This window comes from Bufo gargarizans, chromosome 2 (assembly GCF_014858855.1).
Source record: "Bufo gargarizans isolate SCDJY-AF-19 chromosome 2, ASM1485885v1, whole genome shotgun sequence".
Classification (NCBI taxonomy): domain Eukaryota; kingdom Metazoa; phylum Chordata; class Amphibia; order Anura; family Bufonidae; genus Bufo; species Bufo gargarizans.
In genome coordinates this window covers 561,908,161-561,927,238 of record NC_058081.1, presented here as the reverse complement: position 1 = coordinate 561,927,238, position 19,078 = coordinate 561,908,161, and the positions used below count along the sequence as shown (strand labels likewise).

At 41.6% G+C, this 19,078-nt stretch overlaps 1 protein-coding gene across 1 annotated transcript in view; it reads right to left on the bottom strand.

The window, feature by feature from the left end:
- Window positions 1-19,078, bottom strand: part of TTYH1 (tweety family member 1) — a 182,194-nt gene that overhangs the window by 42,283 nt on the left and 120,833 nt on the right. Inside the window, exons 3-4 of the mRNA XM_044278176.1 lie at window positions 16,142-16,253; window positions 3,754-3,974 (exon numbers count right to left, since the gene is read on the bottom strand). Of these exons, the coding sequence (XP_044134111.1) occupies window positions 3,754-3,974; window positions 16,142-16,253 (333 nt within the window). The remainder of the gene's footprint in view (window positions 1-3,753; window positions 3,975-16,141; window positions 16,254-19,078) is intronic.

Below are 19,078 nucleotides of genomic sequence, written 5' to 3'. Positions count from 1 at the left end.
CTTACTAATATATTCTTATTATCCATATTGCCTCCTTTGCTGACTTGATTATTTTTCCATCACATTATACACTGCTCGTTTCCATGGTTACAGACCACCCTGCAATCCATCAGTGGTGGTCGTGCTTGCACAATATAGGAAAAAACTAAAATGTACAGATATATGCGCTCCCATGGTACCGGCCACCAGAGAGGATGATGCTTTTTCCTATAGTGTGCAAGCACGACCACCACTGCTGGATTACAGGGTGGTCTGTAACCATTGAAACGAGCAGTGCATAATGTGATGGAAAAATGAATCCAGCCAGCAAAGGAAGCAATATGGGCAATTACAATACATTAGTAAGTGGCTTGAATAACTTTCTCTACATGATAAATGCCACTTACTGAAGTGGGACACCCTTTTAGGGTTAGCCCCTATGTGCACCTCATTAACATAAAAATAAGAGTACACAATTCTCTAAAATTCTGAGATGTTGTTGCACTCTGCCTGATCAGCCCTACCAGGCAGTACCCCTGGTTTACTAGGGTTGATCAAGCTGACAGATACTCTTTAAAGCAATGCATGTGAGGTTAGACAGGAGAATTGGATGGACATGGGGCAATCCATGTTCAGTGTTTAAAAGACTAGACTATCTAAGGAGAAGTAATCCTGAAGTTGAAAGCTTATAAATATATTCCTAATTTATTTATGTTATATAGCACCGTCCTCAGAGGTCACCACCCATTCACTGTCCCCAATCCGCACACACATTTGGGTTAGTTTTATAGGAAACCAGTTAACCCATCAGAATGTTTTTGGAGTGTGGGAGAAAACCCATGCAAACACAGGGAGAACATACAAAAATCCCTACAGATGCTCTTCTTGGTCAGGTTTTAATTTAGGACCCTAGTACCTCAAGGCCACAATTCCCACCATGGAGCCACCATGCCACCCGTTCATGCCTATAAATGTAAAGGTTTCTGGAGCTTGTCGGAACTGGAGACACTCCATGAAATGCTCATACCAGGGGACTGTATTTAGCTGCACCGCAAATGGAGTTTAGTGTCTCTATAAATGTAATAAAAAAGGTTGTATAAAGTCAGCTCACGACTCCACTGCAGGACAATCCCAGAGCTCACAGATAGACCTGGAGTCCTGCCTGGAAACAATGGAAGACGTCCTGCACCACACAGGAGTCCCATAAAAGCATTCCAGTTTACAGTAAATTAAAAGTCCATGTGCAGAATACTGAAAATAAAAAGACACACATTTCAGTAGGACATCTGTAGGACTGTCCGCGCTTTGAGAAAGTTTGATTCTGCACATGGACTTTTTAGTGCATTAAAAATTAATTAGATTGCTTTTATAGGACTAGACTTTTTCCATTGTTTCACACTATAAATGTAATAGTCCTCTTTCAATCAATTAAAGGGGTTTGCCCATGAACAACCTGTCCCAGGATATGTAATAAATATAAGATTACTGGCGTTTGACTGCTGGACACCTGCCATCCACGAGAGCAGGGGTCCCGTAATCTTCTGTGTGAATGTAGCGTGGACATGTGTGACCAACACTCCACTCACTGTCCACTCTGCTAAGTACAGAGTTTGGTGGTCTCGTTCAGTCCCATAAAAGTGAATGGAGCGGTCCTCTCACATCTCACCACCACTCTATTCACGCGGAAGACACAGTGAGCCTAGTCTCTAGTGATCAGGGAGGGTCCCAGTGGTCAGAATCTCGGCAATCATACAAGGAAGCTGCACTCTACCTTGCTCACTTTAACTGATTTGCTGAATATTACTAATTTCACACGGGTATATACAAGAAACACGCTCTGTGTAACGGCTGTATTTCCCAGACTGAACACTGCTCTTCTGATGTGAACTCACAGCATCTCAATGATTTATGATGCTGTGTGTTCCTGCCTGTCCATGGCTCTTCTGTACTGTACTCGCATAATGCAGTGAGTACAGTTTAGTAGACCTGTGGTCAGGCAGGAATCTATAGTCTCTGAAATCATTATGATGCTCTGAGTTCACATCAGAAAAGCAGTGTTCAGTCTGGGAAATACAGCCGTCACACAGAGCGTGTTTCCCAGGTTGAATATGCTCGTGTAATATTGGCCTTTGTCAGAAAAAGTGCTTTATAAATTTCTTACTCTATTCTAGACAGATGACATAAACGTGATACACCTTCCCTAAACAGAAACCCTCTGCCATTACATGATAAAGCCGGATGCCTGCAGCCACCACTAGAGAGAGCTCCATGCCTATTCATGTATACAGTTACTATTGAACTTAGTGAAAGCTTGAAAAATCTGTTTGCACGGAGCTCCCCCAAGTGGTAGCTGAAGGAAAATGCTGTGAATCTATGTTGGGAAATAGAAGTTCCATAGCAGCGGCGTGGTCTGAGTACTTCTGAGTAATATTGCATATGCCAGCACTTTAAAACATTACTTTTCCCTGGCATTCTTATCCTTTAGTGAAAGCTATGAGAAATCCACCAGGAAAAGCACCACCAAGTGCATGCTGCATTTTTGAACCCAAAGCTGGACAAAATAGTGTAGCATGATGTGCTATTTTCTCTTAAAGTGACGGACACCAAAACAATAACTTGATGGACCTCATTATGGTCAATGGATTCCTGACATCCAGCTGCAAAAAAACTACAAAATGCAGAGTGTGGATCCAGCCATAATGTGGTATTGAATATATAAACTTAAAGGTTTGCATTTTTTTTTTATATAAAATCATATACTCACCTGTTTCTCCCTTGTCGTTCTTCAGTCCTCCTGCCAGTATACAAGGCTGCAGCAGTGTCATAGAGGTATGACGGCTGCAGGCAATCATTATATATGATTGTTTTATTTTGCTGACATGGAGCAAATTGTTACTTAACTCAGAAGCTATTTTTCCTCATGCAGAAGGACTGAACATGTGCCGGTATATGCGTTCTCTAAAATGGCAAGGGTTCAGCGCTAATTTATTATCTTATAAATCTAAGTACATATTTTTTGTTGAAGCAGATTTGTATAATGTGAAAAGTCACCACGTCATCCTGATTTTCATACTGTGCCTAAAGCATACGTTCACCTTTGAAACTCAATTTATGGTTTATAAAATTAGATGCTATTTGCATAATTATCACTTGCATAATACATAAGATTCCGTGACCTTGAGTTCTAGCCTGTATTATAACCTAGAGCTGCATTCACAATTCAGCTGGATGTGAATGGAAACAGTCCTGTTCACTTGAATAGGCACAGCTTTGCAGTAACCAGGCACAGCCACTACACACTGTACAGAGCTTTGTCATTCTGGGAACTTGTTCCCGCCACCTTAGCTAGTGAAAACAGCTGATCGGCAGAGGACCCTGGGCAATTTTATACTTATGACCTATTTGTAGCATAGATCATCATAGGTAAGTCCTGGAAACTGAGCATTTACAGTAGTATAAGGTGCTGAAATGAATACTTCCCATGTGCACATCAGCACAGCAAACTCTGGCATTAAGCACTCAAGAGATATTTCAGCTCTGAAGCCAGTAGAATTATGAATGCAGCTCTGAGATATAATACAAGCTCTAACTCATGACCAGCACAAAATATTTTACAAGGTCATTCATCTATATATTCAGATTAATGCTATATGTAAATACACAAGCAGGCTAAAAATGAAAAATATTGTGATCAGTAAAGTAGAACCACCAATTGTATAAGTCAACGTTGCCAACTTTCTGTAAGGGGATCATTCAAAGCTCAGAAGCTCTCACCTGTAATCTTCAATGAAATTAACCTGTTCGGCCACGGCATGTGGATTCACATCAACTCCCTTCCAGAAGGAAAGCTCTGCCAAGTGCTGAGTCACGGATTCCACTTCCCTCCTGGTGTTTCGAACAATGACCAAAAAATCGGTACGTTTAGAAAAAATCTCTTCCAGCTGAGTTAGGTCGCTCTTGACTACAGATTTGAGAAGTTGCACCGTGTCTGAAATCTGTGGGAACATAATGTAAAAGTAATACTTACTAAAAATAAAGATAAATATGTCATATCAAGTGTCAATCAAATGAATTACCTTAAAGCCACCCTCCAGGGCTCTCCTTAGTAAGGGACCTTCTACAGGCCTGATGAAGGGCCATAACAAGCACCAATTGACGATATGGTGCTTGTTTAAAATGTCTCACCCTGGCTGATGCAGACTGAAAGGGGGATGAGCAATTATTATCATCCCCATTCACCTTGTTTACTCCTGGTAGCCCCTTTCTTGTTTACACAAGAAGATGTGCCGGAGACCGGACGGAATTTTTGTGCCCCTATAAAAGATCCAACAAACGTATTGGTTGATCGCTACCTGTTTACACTGGGCAATGATCAGGAATGAGTGTCTTTATGAGTACTCGATCACTGGTCCAAGTGAAAGGGTTCTGATGGCTCATTTACCTCAGAATAGGTCCTTTAGGAAACTATTGAAAAGGCCCCCCACCTCATCACATGGCATAACATAAATAACGTGTTACCAAACGTATACCAAATATGTGTTTTAATAGCACATTTAATGTATAAAAGGACAGGATATGGACAGTGTAGAATGTAAAATTGATGATTGTTGGTGTGAGTGTGGTGAAAGTGTTTGGCGCAGCTTTTTGCCATGATCCAGACACTGGTAAATGTCTGGGTCATGGCGTCAATAAATATCACTACTTTTGTGGAAAAAAAGACCATCCATGTGACAATCAGACAGCAAGTATGCTCTGCGATTGATAGTGGAGGAGTGAATAACATGCACAGAAGTCTATGTTACCCATCCCCCTTTGGTCATGTACAGTAGAATGACCCCAAACATTCAGCTAATGTCATAAAGAAATGTCTTCTGCATAAAGAACAGTGAGTGCAGAATATGCTGATATGGCCCCCGCAGAGCCCTAATCTGAACCTCATTGAGTCTGTAGGGTATTAATAAAGAGACAGAAGGATTTGAGCAAACCTACATCCACAAAAGATCTGTGGTTAGTTCTCCAAGATGTTTGGAAAAGCCTTCCTGCTGACTAGTTCCTTCAAAAACTGTGTGTAGGTGTACCTAGAAGAATTTATGCTTTTTTTTTATGGCAAAGCTGGTCAAATGTAGTCAAACCAAATACTGATTTGATTTAGATTTCTGTCTTGTTCATTCACTTTGCATTTTGTTAATTGATAAAAGAAATCTATTTTTGAAACTACCTTACTTTGCAGCATTTTACAACACCTGCCTAAAACCTTTGTACAGTGCTGTATATTAGGAACATGAAAAGCAGTTTAGCGCAGTCCCTCAAAGGCCCCGTAGCAGTGGCGTGTTCCGCCTCCATGGTAGTTACGCCACTGATTGTGACTGTTATCCCTGCGCTGTGACATCGCTGAGTGTATTATTCCTGTACTTTAGGGAGGCCACAGTTATCATCAAACTTTTCATGTTATGAACTTAGACACTAACCATTTCTGTTACCACTCTGAAGGTGGTTACAGCAAAGTGGTGCACGATTCCAAGCTTTGCTATGGGATCCCATTGTTACAGGTTAAACCTCAACTCTATTTATTGGTGCTCCACCTACAGCTTTCCTGAGCATAGTGTTATGCCACAGATATGCCCATGTGGTTGGTATCAACAGACCACTAAAATGATCTACTTAAATGTTATAACATTTTCAGTGCTGATTTACAGCAGGAAGAGTTAAAGACCCTGAGCAGCATGCTATATGCTAATCCCCGGCCCAGTCCTAACATCCCAGTTCCTATAAGTATGGCTTAGAGGGGTTGTCTAAGATAATGAAAAATCGCAGACAAGCCCTAAAATAGATTAAAAAAATCATGTTATACTTACCCCTTTCTCCTGCGTTGTTCTCTGCGGTGCTGGTCCGGTTCTTCTTCAAACTATGTGACCACAGCAGCCAATCACTGTCTTCAGTGGTCTACGTTGAGGACAGTGATTGACTGCAGCGGTCACATGCCGTATACCAGCATGCCACTGTGCATATACAGTACAAGCCGCCCAGGTACTTGGGAAAACAACAAACCGATTCTAACCTGGATTTAGGCTTTTTTCAGCTTCCGTCACGCATCCATATGTCAGCAGAGTAGTGAGACGATCCCTATGCAGATCCAACAATGCCGTCCAATTTTTTTCTGGAACCTGCTGCATACACCTTATAGATACTGCACAATCTCAACCACTCATGATACAGACTGGGTGAAATTAAAGTACAATTTCATGTGAAATTACTCTTTAAACACAGGATGACAATTCTTGGCTTTGCTTTAAATTCTCTTTTACTATGTTACAGTCCTGATAACACCTACAGGCACTATGGGTACTAAAGTCCATGTCAGTAGTACAGAAGGCAAACCCTCAACCTATCCCCTGCAAATACTCATTGCCAGGCATAGCAGAGCAATTTTTTTTTTGCCAGAGGCTTATGATGCACAATAAGGCAACACAGTTCTGCATGAATGACTTGCTGTTTTAATGTATTATGACAAGTAACCCCCTTGGGATAATAGAAGAGGCAGGAGCTCGGCAGCAGAGGCCACTTTCAACATTTGTTGTGGAGTGTAAAGGCTCCAGGTTCTTTGAATTAAAGTGGACACAACAAATATTGAAACTTGACAATAAAGAGAAGGGTGAGGATAGAATCTCTGGATTAAAAAGCTATAGATAGCTCACATCTGGAGGAACATATTGGGATTACCAAAATGCTGCACTAACGTAATGTCTGCTCTGTATTTTAAGTATCTAAGGACTTAACTTTGGAGTACTACCAACATTCATCGTGCAATGTGTTTGTTTTTATGATGTCCTTTAAAACTCTCTTTGGTCTACTTGACATCTGTACCTTAGGTGGCATTGTAAAGGGAAGTGCTCAATGTTGAACTTTTTTTTAGCAGAAGATCGTCTAAAATATTGTTACCCCAGAAATGCCACTTAGTAGACTATTTGTTCCTGATAAACTCTATATTAGAATGTTTCGATATTGTGCCAGAAAGGTGGTTATTACTGTATGGAAATGTGTGAATAGCCTTAGTTTTTTTTTTATTGGATCAACCTGGTTAACGCACGTGTGATCTTGTAAAAGCCACTGCATATAAGAAGGGACTGCCCCCAAAATCACCAAAATATGGACCCTATGAATTATGTGGAGAGGCATATACTCTGCCTTTGGCTTATTCAATTGAGTTTGATGGGTTTGAATACCCTTTGCTGATGATATTCTTGAGCGTCACTGCTTGTCATATCATCATAACATGGTCTAAAATAGGGTCAGAAACAGGAAAGCAATGTATGGTGTTCACTGTTGACATTATCTAACTCCACCTGTTACTAATGACATGACCATTGAGGAGGCCATGTACTGTATTGTACTGGAATGGAAACAGGTTATTTTTATGTCTCCAGTTTTCCTGGCTGCAGCCCTACTGTTCCCTGTGGCAGTGAATGTCATGCTGCTCACTATGCCATTCTTAATTCATTGCAAGCTGCTGCATCCATGTTGCTATCTAGTAAAAATGTGCCTTTAAGCCTTGGTGACTGTTTAGACTGCTCCTGCTGTTTTCCTGCGTTTGTGGTGCCTTTTCTTTTTTGTGGGCTCCCAGTGCTTGCACTGGAGTCCTTGACCCCAGTGGATCAGCTGCCAACCACATGGGGAATATCCAAGGAGGTAGCAGTCTGGTTGCTCCCCCCACAGCAAAGTCCAGATCCCCCTTCAGGGGTTAAAGTGTAAATACTGGGGGAGTGTCAGAATAACTCCCTTAAGGTTAGCCCAAAGTTAAACCGGTTGGTTGGAACAGAGGGTCAACATTCACTCATCCTTAACAGTTAAGAGTACCACTCTTAAGTAACATTGTATCTAACCTTGTGCAGTGACCCAGCAGACATATAAAGTTAAAGGGGTTGGTCACTTTATGGATACTTTTGACCAGTGTGTAGGTAAGATGACTATATGACACTTACTAATATATCCTTTGCTAAATTTCTTAAGTCATGTCCCCTTGTTGGGCAAATCCTCTGTGCTCTCCACATAGAGTTCCTGTCCATAGGATGACCGCTGATGGAGGGTCATGACCAGGAAAAAATAACTCCAGACACATCACTCAGCCTTCTTCACTCAAAGACACCGCATTTGCCAACTGCACTTGCAATGTTGAATGTTTAGTGCAGGTGCAGTGTGTATGAAGGGAGGAGACTGAGTGATTTTCCTGGTCACATGACCCTCCATCAGCAGCCATTTTATGGAAAGGACCTCTGTGTGGACAGCACAAAAGACTTGACCAACAAGGAAGAATACCTTATGAAATATAGAAAATGGCTCAGAATATAAAAAAAAGGCTAGATTAGTAAGTGCCATATATTTATCTTACAAACACATTGATCAACAGTAGCCAGAAAGTGGCCAACCCTTTAATTGTTTGCAAAAAGATAAATATAGCGATTTATTGCTAAATGCAAAGGTGCCTTAACTTAACTACCCCTGAGAGAACGAGAACAGGCATCCATGGAAGGTCTAGAACCATCAAGGCCGCGCACTGAACCCAGACAGGTGTCGCTCGTTTATGGCATTCAGACTTTACTGTTTGTGCAAAATGTTAATTGCCTCTGGCACCCACCATACTTTGAGAAGAACTGGTCATCCATATCTAACATCTCCACCCCTCAGCCTGGGAATTGCAGAATGAGTTAACGAGAATGGCATTGCACGCCTGTTTTTTTTTTGTTTTTGTTTTTTGAAGACTGCAAAATGTGTTTGGAGTGAGACTCAGGGAGGACTACTACTACCATCATTGCTACTGCCTATACACAAGTTTTGGGAGAATTCTACTGCTGTGTAATATACTCCAGAACTGTACCTATTGCTGCTGTATGAACTACTACTGCAATTATCTATTCAGTAAAGAGAGACTTTATTTATTGCAACCAAATGGGCCTGATCATTGACTCCACCACTCTTCTACTGGCCCTTGCATCTGTCCTCCTGCCTTGTACCCATCTACCTAACATCAACACCTGACAAAAAAAAACAAAAGGTCCAGGGGGTGCACCGACTGAAGAAAGGGTATAGCTTTCATTCACTGTATGGCCCCAGGGAGCTATGGAGTGAGGACAACCACTGTGAACTAGTACAACTCCTATCAGTGATACAACTACCACTCTCCATGTCCCCTGCAGGCTCGCTTCACTTGTTATGGACCCTCTGTCATAAGCACATGCTCTATGCCTGGAGGAAGGTTTTTGTCAAGTCTGCTTGCTGGGAAATGTATGTGACGTTGGTGGAAGGACCATCTTGATAGTGTACGGGATCATGTGAACTGTGTTCTAATCTTGAGATACAGTACAGACCATGTAGGTAAGTATGTTACATTTTTGACCTACTGTAGAGTTATTGTAGGCTGGGAAACCCCTTTAAGGACTTAACCTAATTTTAATTTCCAGATGGAGAGATTTTGCAGACAGAAATTTTTCAAAAGCCCTTAACTTTTAGACTTTTCATCAACATTGCTATATGAGGACTTGCCATTTTGGGGAACATCTAAATTGTATTATTTTTTTGGGGATGATGATGTAAAAAAAAACACAGCAATTACGCCATTGTTCTTAGATTTTGTTTTTATATTATTCACTATCTTGATATGATAACTTTATTGTGCAGTCAGTATGATTTTTAGTGATGAGTGGCAGGGGCAATATTCAATTTTGCGGTTATTTTCTTGATTGCGAAAATCGCCAATGTAATATTTGTGCAATGCGCTCACAATACAGGCGTAGGTCACTTTTGCTATATTTTCGAAGTTACTAGAAGTTTCCTGAGACTGGAGAAAAGGCACGGCAGAACATTAAAAATGGCTTTATATGCAGATAGAGTGCTCCAACATATTCGCAATTGCGCTAATCAGCACTATTTATGTGAATATTTTGTCGCAATACGTGAAACTTCACATTTTAGCAGGTCTGACTACATATTACTAATTGGTGCACTAAGTATTGTTGTGACATCACAGCACTATGTCTGTAGCATGTATGTATGGACAGCAGAACCTATCAGACTACCTAACACCCTGCACTGGAACCTATCAGCTACACTATATCACGATCTAACCTACACTGACTATCTCCCACTGACTATCTGTATTATATATATATATATATATATATATATATAAGCTATCTAACTACCGTATCTATCTAATGTAATGAGTGGAAAGCACAGAGCACAGCAATGACGCTGCTGTCTCTCTCAGAACTTTAAAAAACTGTAGAAAATGTCTGCTGGGGAGGTTCTTATATAGTAAGAGGTGGGCAGCTTTCCTATTGGTTTCTAGGGATGTTGCTAAGCTCAGACAAAGACATTGCAGCCTTCTCATTGGCCCACAAGCAAGAAGCAGGGGGGGATCATGAGTTCAGATGAAAAAAAAATATTCGAAAATACAAATATATATCACTATATTCTAAAGATTTGCAAATTCTCGAAGTGCCGATATTCACGATTAATATTCGCGATTCACGCCCAACACTAATGTTTTTCTACTTTTGCACTTTTTTTTAATGAAATTTGTGTTCGATTACCCATATTTTTCCGATGACTTAGCTGTGTGACGGCACAATTTTTCATTTTTTCAAGGCAATAAAGGCAAAAAATTTGATTTTTGTGCATTTTTAAGTCCCATCACAGGTCTTCAACCAGTTATCTACATTGCAATGTATGCCAGTTATAGTAAAACTGATAGAAATACTATTATGCCCTGCCTTGCACTGGTATACGCCAGACTTTGGGGCCATTGCTAGGCCCCTGGCTTCCATAGCAATCCCTCAGCAACCTGCAATTGTGTCACGGGGGAGTTGGGGGTGATTGGGTAAGAGAGAGAGCACAGTGAGCATAGTATCGGGGTGGCATGATGGGATGTTGACAAGGTGAGGAGGAATAGTAGAAACCTAAGATGTCTGTCAAACTTTGCAGAGATGAGGGATGGCTGAAGGAAATCATCATGGCCGTCTGGTAGGAGAAGATGAGAAAAGAGAACATCTACATCAAAGAAAACTTCAAACAGCTTGATGGAATTGCGCTGCTTATGATTTCGTCGTACGGTACACAAGTGAATGAACCAGGGTATTCGCCTTCGTCCTCCTCTCTCAAAGGGTTTGATCCTCCTCAGACCGCCTCCTCTGTAAGGTTAAATGACCGGCATATAGTGAAGTACCCTCTTAGTTGTTAAAAAAACAGTTTTAGTCTACTCACAAACAAGGGTAGATAACATTTTCTGCCCGACCCGGGTTTCGCTCTCTGGCTTCCTCAGGGACGACAACTGAGGAAGCCAGAGAGCGAAACCCGGGTCGGGCAGAAAATCTGAACTGATTTTATCATTGTGACATGCCTGTTATCTACCCTTGTTTGTGAGTAGAATAAAACAGGTTTTTTTAACAACTAAGAGGGTACTTCACTATATGCTGGTCATTTAACCTTACAGAGGAGGCGGTCTGAGGAGGATCGAACCCTTTGAGAGAGGAGGACGAAGGCGAATACCCTGGTTCATTCACTTGTGTACCGTACGACGAAATCATAAGCAGCGCGGTTTCAGACCCTGATTATATGACTTTTCCAGTGTGATATACCCACCACACTACATCGGAACCAGCAGCGCAAGTAACTGTCCGTGTCTTGGGATGCAGGACTGACACTTTCTATTTTTATTCCAGCTTGATGGAATTGACCAGATCCGGCACTGCTGGGTGCATGCAAAATGTCCGCCGGCCCCATTAACCATAATGGCGTCCGGCAGAGTTCCGGCTATAATCTTGCAAAAATGCTGAGATTCGATGGGACACAAACTGCAGCATGTTGTGATTTACATTTCCTTGCGGTCCCTGCCGGATCAGGTGGCCGGATCAAAGTAGTGCAGGTATGAAAGTAGCCTTACCCTGTATGTTTCGTATTGCTGTATGTAATGTTAGGAGGGAATAGGTTTGGTTGAGAATTTGGCATGGAGGTTGGGAGGGCCCAGGCACATTCTTTGCACAGGGGCCCTCTGCTGTCTGTGTCTGCCCCTGTGATAAAATGTATGCTGCAGATTATAATTGTCACATGATGTGATCTAATAAACTTCATGTGCTTCTTTTGTATATTTATTCATATGCATGTATGCATGTTATAGTCAGACAAGAGCATAGCTTCTGGGTAGACATTGTTTGTATGTCATAATACATGAAGTTACAAGCAGCAGCTTGTAAAACCACAGATATCATTTTGTAGTAAACCATTAGCCAATCACAGTTACATTCAAAATGAATAAATACCCCTCTGCAAATTAGGTTTATTAGCCAAATTTACCTACTTTTAGCTGTTGCAATAAACCATTCAAACAAAACAATTTAAATAGTGCGGCACAAATAAAATGCCACTTTCAATGCCTACTGCAGTCTCAGAATTATTCAGCTCCTTCATGACAAGCATCATTAATAGATGATACATAGCAAGACACCAGCTTCTAGCAGTATTCCTTTTAGGAATTTTGAGCGTATTCCTTGTGGGTAATGACCTCCAGTTCACTAATATTTTTGGGTTTGCGTGCTGCAACTACCTTCTTCAAATCCCACTAAAGATTATGAAGTTGCAATCAGGCAACTGTGACGATCACTCCAGAATCAGGACCTGCTGTGAAAGCAAGTCTTGGTGGACTTAGAGGTATGCTTGGGATTATTGTCCTTTTGGAAGGTCCAATGACGCCCAAACTTCAGCTTACTCGTGTGTGGCATGACTTTTTTTTACCAGGAGTTTCTGATACTTGATTGAAAACATTATCCACACAATGAAGGTTTCCAGTCCAGTTCCAGGTTTCCATCACTGAGCCTTGGCCATGCTTTACTGTCGGCAGGCTTTTCTTTTCAGCGTATGTTTCATTCTTCCCCCTCCTCTGCAGACATCACTGATCCATAGGTCTGTAAAGATCCACTTTGTTTCATCACTCCATAGAACAGAATCCACCATATATGGAACAAGACCCAAACTTGTGATAGATATTACATTAGATGCAGCTACTAAACAACCATCAGCTACAGTACCTAAATTGAGCTATTGAGAGAAATTTGCAAGTAAGGGAAGAGTAATAAGGGAAGAGTAATAAGAATGTTAGATGCTGAGGAATTAAGTGATCAAAATAAATCTAGCTTTGAAGTCTTTTTTTTATTCTTTCGTATGGAAGTTCTACAAGACACAATCCCAAGATTACCAAAAAGGCAACCTAGGGGTCAACTTCTAGGTCCCAGGTGCAAGTTATTGGTTAGGATGATTAACCCATTTTTTGGATTTATCTCAGCACATTTAAATTCCTAATTTAATGTTCTTCACAAGCAAGTGGCTGGTATAAAAATACTAAAATATTGTGTACATGAAAAGGATTTAAACCCCTTTGAAGTTTTTCAGTGGTACATGATACATTTTAATCGTAGTTTCTGTCTTCATCTTTGGAGAAATGTGAGAGGTGACTTTATAATCCTGTGACCGCCAATGCATCAAAAAAAAAAGAAGGGGCCCTGGGTAGATAGTTTGTAAGGGAAGGTATATGTTATAATCTTGCTAAAGGTAAAAAGGGTAATATTTGTAGTCTGCTTTGAAGCATTGTGCCAAATGTATTAAACATCACATATTGGTTGTTAAATTTGGCTCCTGTTTAAGCCTCTTTAACACTTTTGTCTAGAAATGTTACTCCAGTTTTCTGAATCACCACCTACTGGAGTAGCTTTTGGACTTTTTTTGTGACTTTTTAAGAAAGTCCCAATCATAAATCTGGAGTGAAACTCATTAACATAGCTAACCATGCCCACATTCCTACCTTCTTTTCAAAACTCAAAAAAGTCACAAATATCTTGCACGAGCGACCTAAAAAAGTCACAAAAGCCTTATTTTACAACTTTTTGAAGACAGAATTCTGGAGTGCATGGCATGATGTTTAAGCTCTCAGTTAACAGGATGAGGTGCAAACATCTGAGTAGGCTCAGTATAAGCTCAAGGTTAAAATAGGTGTGTTTGTTGGGATGCTTGTGCATTGTGCCACAAAACTGATAGAGGGACAGAGAGATGCTGATGAAAACGAGTGATGTGCTTGCTGCCAAAGGGTTTAGGGTAGATTGTCTGCATGTGGTGCCTGGAAGACTTGTGATTGGTCGGTGTAATTCTTAGGCTGTCCATTGGGGCAGTGGTGCTGAGTATCAGTCAACTGGAGGCCAGAGTGGTTTGTTCATCGAAAGAGAAGTATAACAATTGGCTTGTTGAGTGAGTGACAAGTGAGCTACGGAGACGGTACATGTAGGTTTACCTAATGTGCTGTTGGGAGATCCATAGGCGAGATGGGTCAACTTGATATCACCTAGCAAGGCCTGGAGAAGAAAGGTCACTGGGAAGCAGGCTTAAGTTGGCCAAGAGGACCACAGTGCTTTAAACCAGTTGGCTGGAATAGTATAGACATCTTTTAAGAGCTCTGTGCAGGCTGTCACTGTGCAGTTCTTATCACTGTTGCCGTGCAGGCTGGCTGCAGGCTCCCTTGGTATTGGCTGCAGGCTGACATCTGTGTATGCTGGTTGCTTGGGAATGCATGCTGGCTGCAGTGTAGTGTGTAAACTGTGGCCAGTGTTTGTGGCTTCCTTTCTGCATCTCTGTGGCTCCTGTCTCTGGTGCCGTGCAGGCTGGCTGCATGCGCTTTGTGTACTGGCTGTGGGTGTTCCCATGTACTCTTGTTCTTCGATGCCTGTTGGCTGCAGTCTTGTGTGTGAACTGTGGCCTGTATTGTTTTTTCTATGGTTCGGGTACTCCTGGTTCTGATGGGGTAACCTCGCCTGATCTGTGCCTGCGTGTGCTTGTCAGGTGCCCTCATTATGCAGCTATATCTTTCTGTGAGCTGTGGGGCTTGTGGTCAGTCTATCTTATGTCTTGCTTGGGTGTAGCACTTTGCTGCTCACCCAGGAGGTGAGTCTATATTGTATCTTGCTGGGTGTAGCACCTCGCTGCTCACCCATTAGGTCAGTTCTGTCCTGTGCCTTAATGGGTGTAGCCTCTTGCTGCTGACCCAGGGGGTTTTGCCATCTACCCTTGTTTGTGGTGTCATCTGGTAAACTGTTAATGTTATGTACTTGCCTGTTCTTCTGTACCTGTCCTGTATGATGTGTATGTTGTTATCCTTGTCCATGCCTTGCCTGTTCTTCTGTACCTGTTCTCTGTCTGGATCCACTCTGTTCCTTGTATAACCTAGCAGTGCTCTAACTGCGTCTGATCTAGTCTGTTCCTTGTCTGTCCTGCTGTGCCTTACTGCTTCTTTTCCTGTGTATGTCCTACCTTTGTGAGCGGGTCCTTGGGTTCTCTGGAGGGAGGATCGCTTGTTTGTGTGCAGCTCTGCCTTAGACCAACATGCTTCCATTATGCATGTGGTACAGGTATCTGCTTCTGTGCTGGTTCCTGTTTTTCTTGTCTTATCCATGTCCTGTGTTTGTATGGGTTCCAGTTCTGATGTTGTCTGTTTCCGCTGGTGCTTGCATTACCATGGTACTTTGCAGGTAGGGGCCAAGTGTACCGGACCTTCCTGGAGTTGCGACCAGTGAGCCCTCGGCCCAGTTCATCCCCACCACCAGGGGCTCTGTGAAGAATGGGGCTCACTGGCTCTCCACCCTGTGGGTTTTGCCGGTGGTCTGCCAGTGCACTTGGTTCTGTGGTAGTGCTACCACTATTGCCTAACCTGCTTTACTGTCATGTTCATTTATTACATTTATAATAAAGTCCTTTGTTGGTCCCTGGTCTGTTTCTGTCTGTGTACTGTTTGCAAGATGTTCTGGAGGTTTGCCTTGGGCCTCCGGCACGTGACAATGGGTGGATGTGGTAGAGTCAATCCTGAAAAAGGCTGCAAGTGGGTGAAGGAGGAGCTGTGTTGGATGACAGCCTTGGAAGGACCAGTGACCAGTGTCTAGAAGAGCTAAAGCCTGCTTACAGGCACATGCCTGAAATGCTGTTATTTTTATTTATTTTTTGAATCAGTAATACAGCCCTTCTATGGGCCTATATGACAATATGCCTTGGAGTCAATGGCTTGCCAACATAATGGACAACCATTTGAATCAAGATAACATTTATGTGATGTATGTCATTTATTCTGAAAACTCACCAACAAGTCAATGGAGGTCAACGTATGGTTGGCATTCATGAGAGAGTAGGTCACTTGATATACACCATCATTTGTTTCACTATTTCCATAGAAACCAATGCCAATACCAGCACTGTAAAAATAAAAAGAAGAAAAAAAGAAGTTATAGAAGTGTTGTCACTGTGAATCCCAAGATAACATTAACAAGGAATTAATTCACACTGCTTAAAAGTCCCAATTAACTTGTAACTTAAAAGGAATTTTTAAATGGCTCGTCTGATATCTCCAAGGAGTTCATATCTAGGTCTGCCTTGCCCAGAATACCTTCCATAGCCTAGAAAAAAAAATCTTTTGATGTATAATCAATCTGTGTTTTTGATAACACTTAGCATTTTATGTATTTGTACTTTTCATTCAAGTCATTTTAACTATGTACAGTGCCAGCAAGCTCAGGCTGCATCAGGATAATGGGCCACAAAGGTCCTGCATAAGAAACCTCATTTATAGGTGACTTTCGAGCCACTAAGGTCTGTTTCTTACAAGGTGATACACAAATAACCTAGTAAAATTTATTGATGACATGTCCTGTGTTTGGAATGATATTGAAATGTATGGTGCTATTAAAAGTTGGTGTGTACGTAATCTATATAGATGCTGGGTGGGCCCTCACAATGATTTGCTTTGGTGTACTCTTGGAACTCTAGTGAAAATGAATTTATCACCCTGACACTGGGTCAGAATTCCAAATTAACAAAATGATCCAAAGTCCCAGAACCATGTTTAATTAGGAGGACCATTGGGAACCAAGGAAAAGATGGGCCCTCAATAATTTCCTGTGGTGTGCCATCAGCAGTAGAGCACTGGTTACAGGTCTGTTTATTGCAATAATCTACCAATATACAGTACAGACCAAAAGTTTGGACACACCTTCTCATTCAAAGAGTTTTCTTTATTTTCATGACTATGAAAATTGTGGATTCACACTGAAGGCATCAAAACTATGAATTAACACTTGTGGAATTATAACAATAACAAAAAAGTGTGATTACTGCTTTGATTACTGCTTTGCACACTCTAGGCATTCTCTTGATGAGCTTCAAAAGGTAGTCACCTGAAATGGTTTTCACTTCACAGGTGTGCCCTGTCAGGTTTAATTAGTGGGATTTATTGCCTTATAAATGGGGTTGGGACCATCAGTTGCATTGTGGAGAAGTCAGGTGGATACACAGCTAATAGTCCTACTGAATAGACTGTTATAATTTGTATTATGGCAAGAAAAAAGCAGCTAAGTAAAGAAAAACGAGTGGCCATCATTACTTTAAGAAATGAAGGTCAGTCAGTCCGAAAAATTGGGAAAACGTTGAAAGTGTCCCCAAGTACAGTCACAAAAACCATCAAGCGCTACAAAGAAACTGGCTCACATGCGGACCGCCTCAGGAAATCAAGACCAAGAGTCACCTCTGCTGCGGAGGATAAGTTCATCCGAGTCACCAGCCTCAGAAATCGCAGGCTAACAGCAGCTCAGATTAGAGACCAGGTCAATGCCACACAGAGTTCTAGCAGCAGACACATCTCTAGAACAACTGTTAAGAGGAGACTGTGTGAATCAGGCCTTCATGGTAGAATATCTGCTAGGAAACCACTGCTAAGGACAGGCAACAAGCAGAAGAGACTTGTTTGAGCTAAAGAACACAAGGAATGGACATTAGACCAGTGGAAATCTGTGCTTTGGTCTGATGAGTCCAAATTTGAGATCTTTGGTTCCAACCACCATGTCTTTGTGCGACGCCGAATAGGTGAACGGATGAACTCTACATGCCTGGTTCCCACCGTGAAGCATGGAGGAGGAGGTGTGATGGTGTGGGGGGGCTTTGCTGGTGACACTGTTGGGGATTTATTAAAAATTGAAGGCATACTGAACCAGCATGGCTACCACAGAATCTTGCAGCGGAATGCTATTCCATCTGGTTTGCGTTTAGTTGGACCATCATTTATTTTTCAACAGGACAATGACCCCAAACACACCTCCAAGCTGTGTAAGGGCTATTTAACCATGAAGGAGAGTGATGGGGTGCTGCGCCAGATGACCTGGCTTCCACAGTCACCGGACCTGAACCCAATCGAGATGGTTTGGGGTGAGCTGGACCGTAGAGTGAAGGCAAAAGGGCCAACAAGTGTTAAGCATCTCTGGGAACTCCTTCAAGACTGCTGGAAGACCATTTCAGGTGGCTACCTCTTGAAGCTCATCAAGAGAATGCCAAGAGTGTGCAAAGCAGTAATCAAAGCAAAAGGTGGCTACTTTGAAGAACCTAGAATATGACATATTTTCAGTTGTTTCACACTTTTTTGTTATGTATATAATTCCACATGTGTTAATTCATAGTTTTGATGCCTTCAGTGTGAATCTACAATTTTCATAGTCATGAAAATAAAGAAAACTCTTTGAATGAGAAGGTGTGTCCAAACTTTTGGTCTGTACTGTACCTTCATATAATTAATAATTTAGGTGCAATAAAGAAACGAAAGACTACAATAGTGGAGGAGATTTATTCCTGTGCCGCCAAAGGATGCACCTATAATGAAATCTACAACATCTCATGCTGCTGTAGAGTTCGGTTGTCATTTCGGCCAGAAAACTGGCATAAATTATAGAGGCTGATGGCCATGACTACACCATACTCCTTTTGAAAAGTGGCAAAGACTTTTTTGAATAAATGGTGTTAGGCGTAGGGGTTTAATAAATGTCCCCCCAGCATTTCTATCCAAAGAGACACCTACAATTAAATTCTGATTATCACCTAATTGCCTCTTTACTGAGGCAACATTTCCCACCAATATACAGTCAGGTCCATAAATATTGGGACATCGACACAATTGTAAAATGTTTGGCTCTATACACCACCACAATGGATTTGAAATGAAACGAATAAGATGTCCTTTAACTGCAGACTGTCAGCT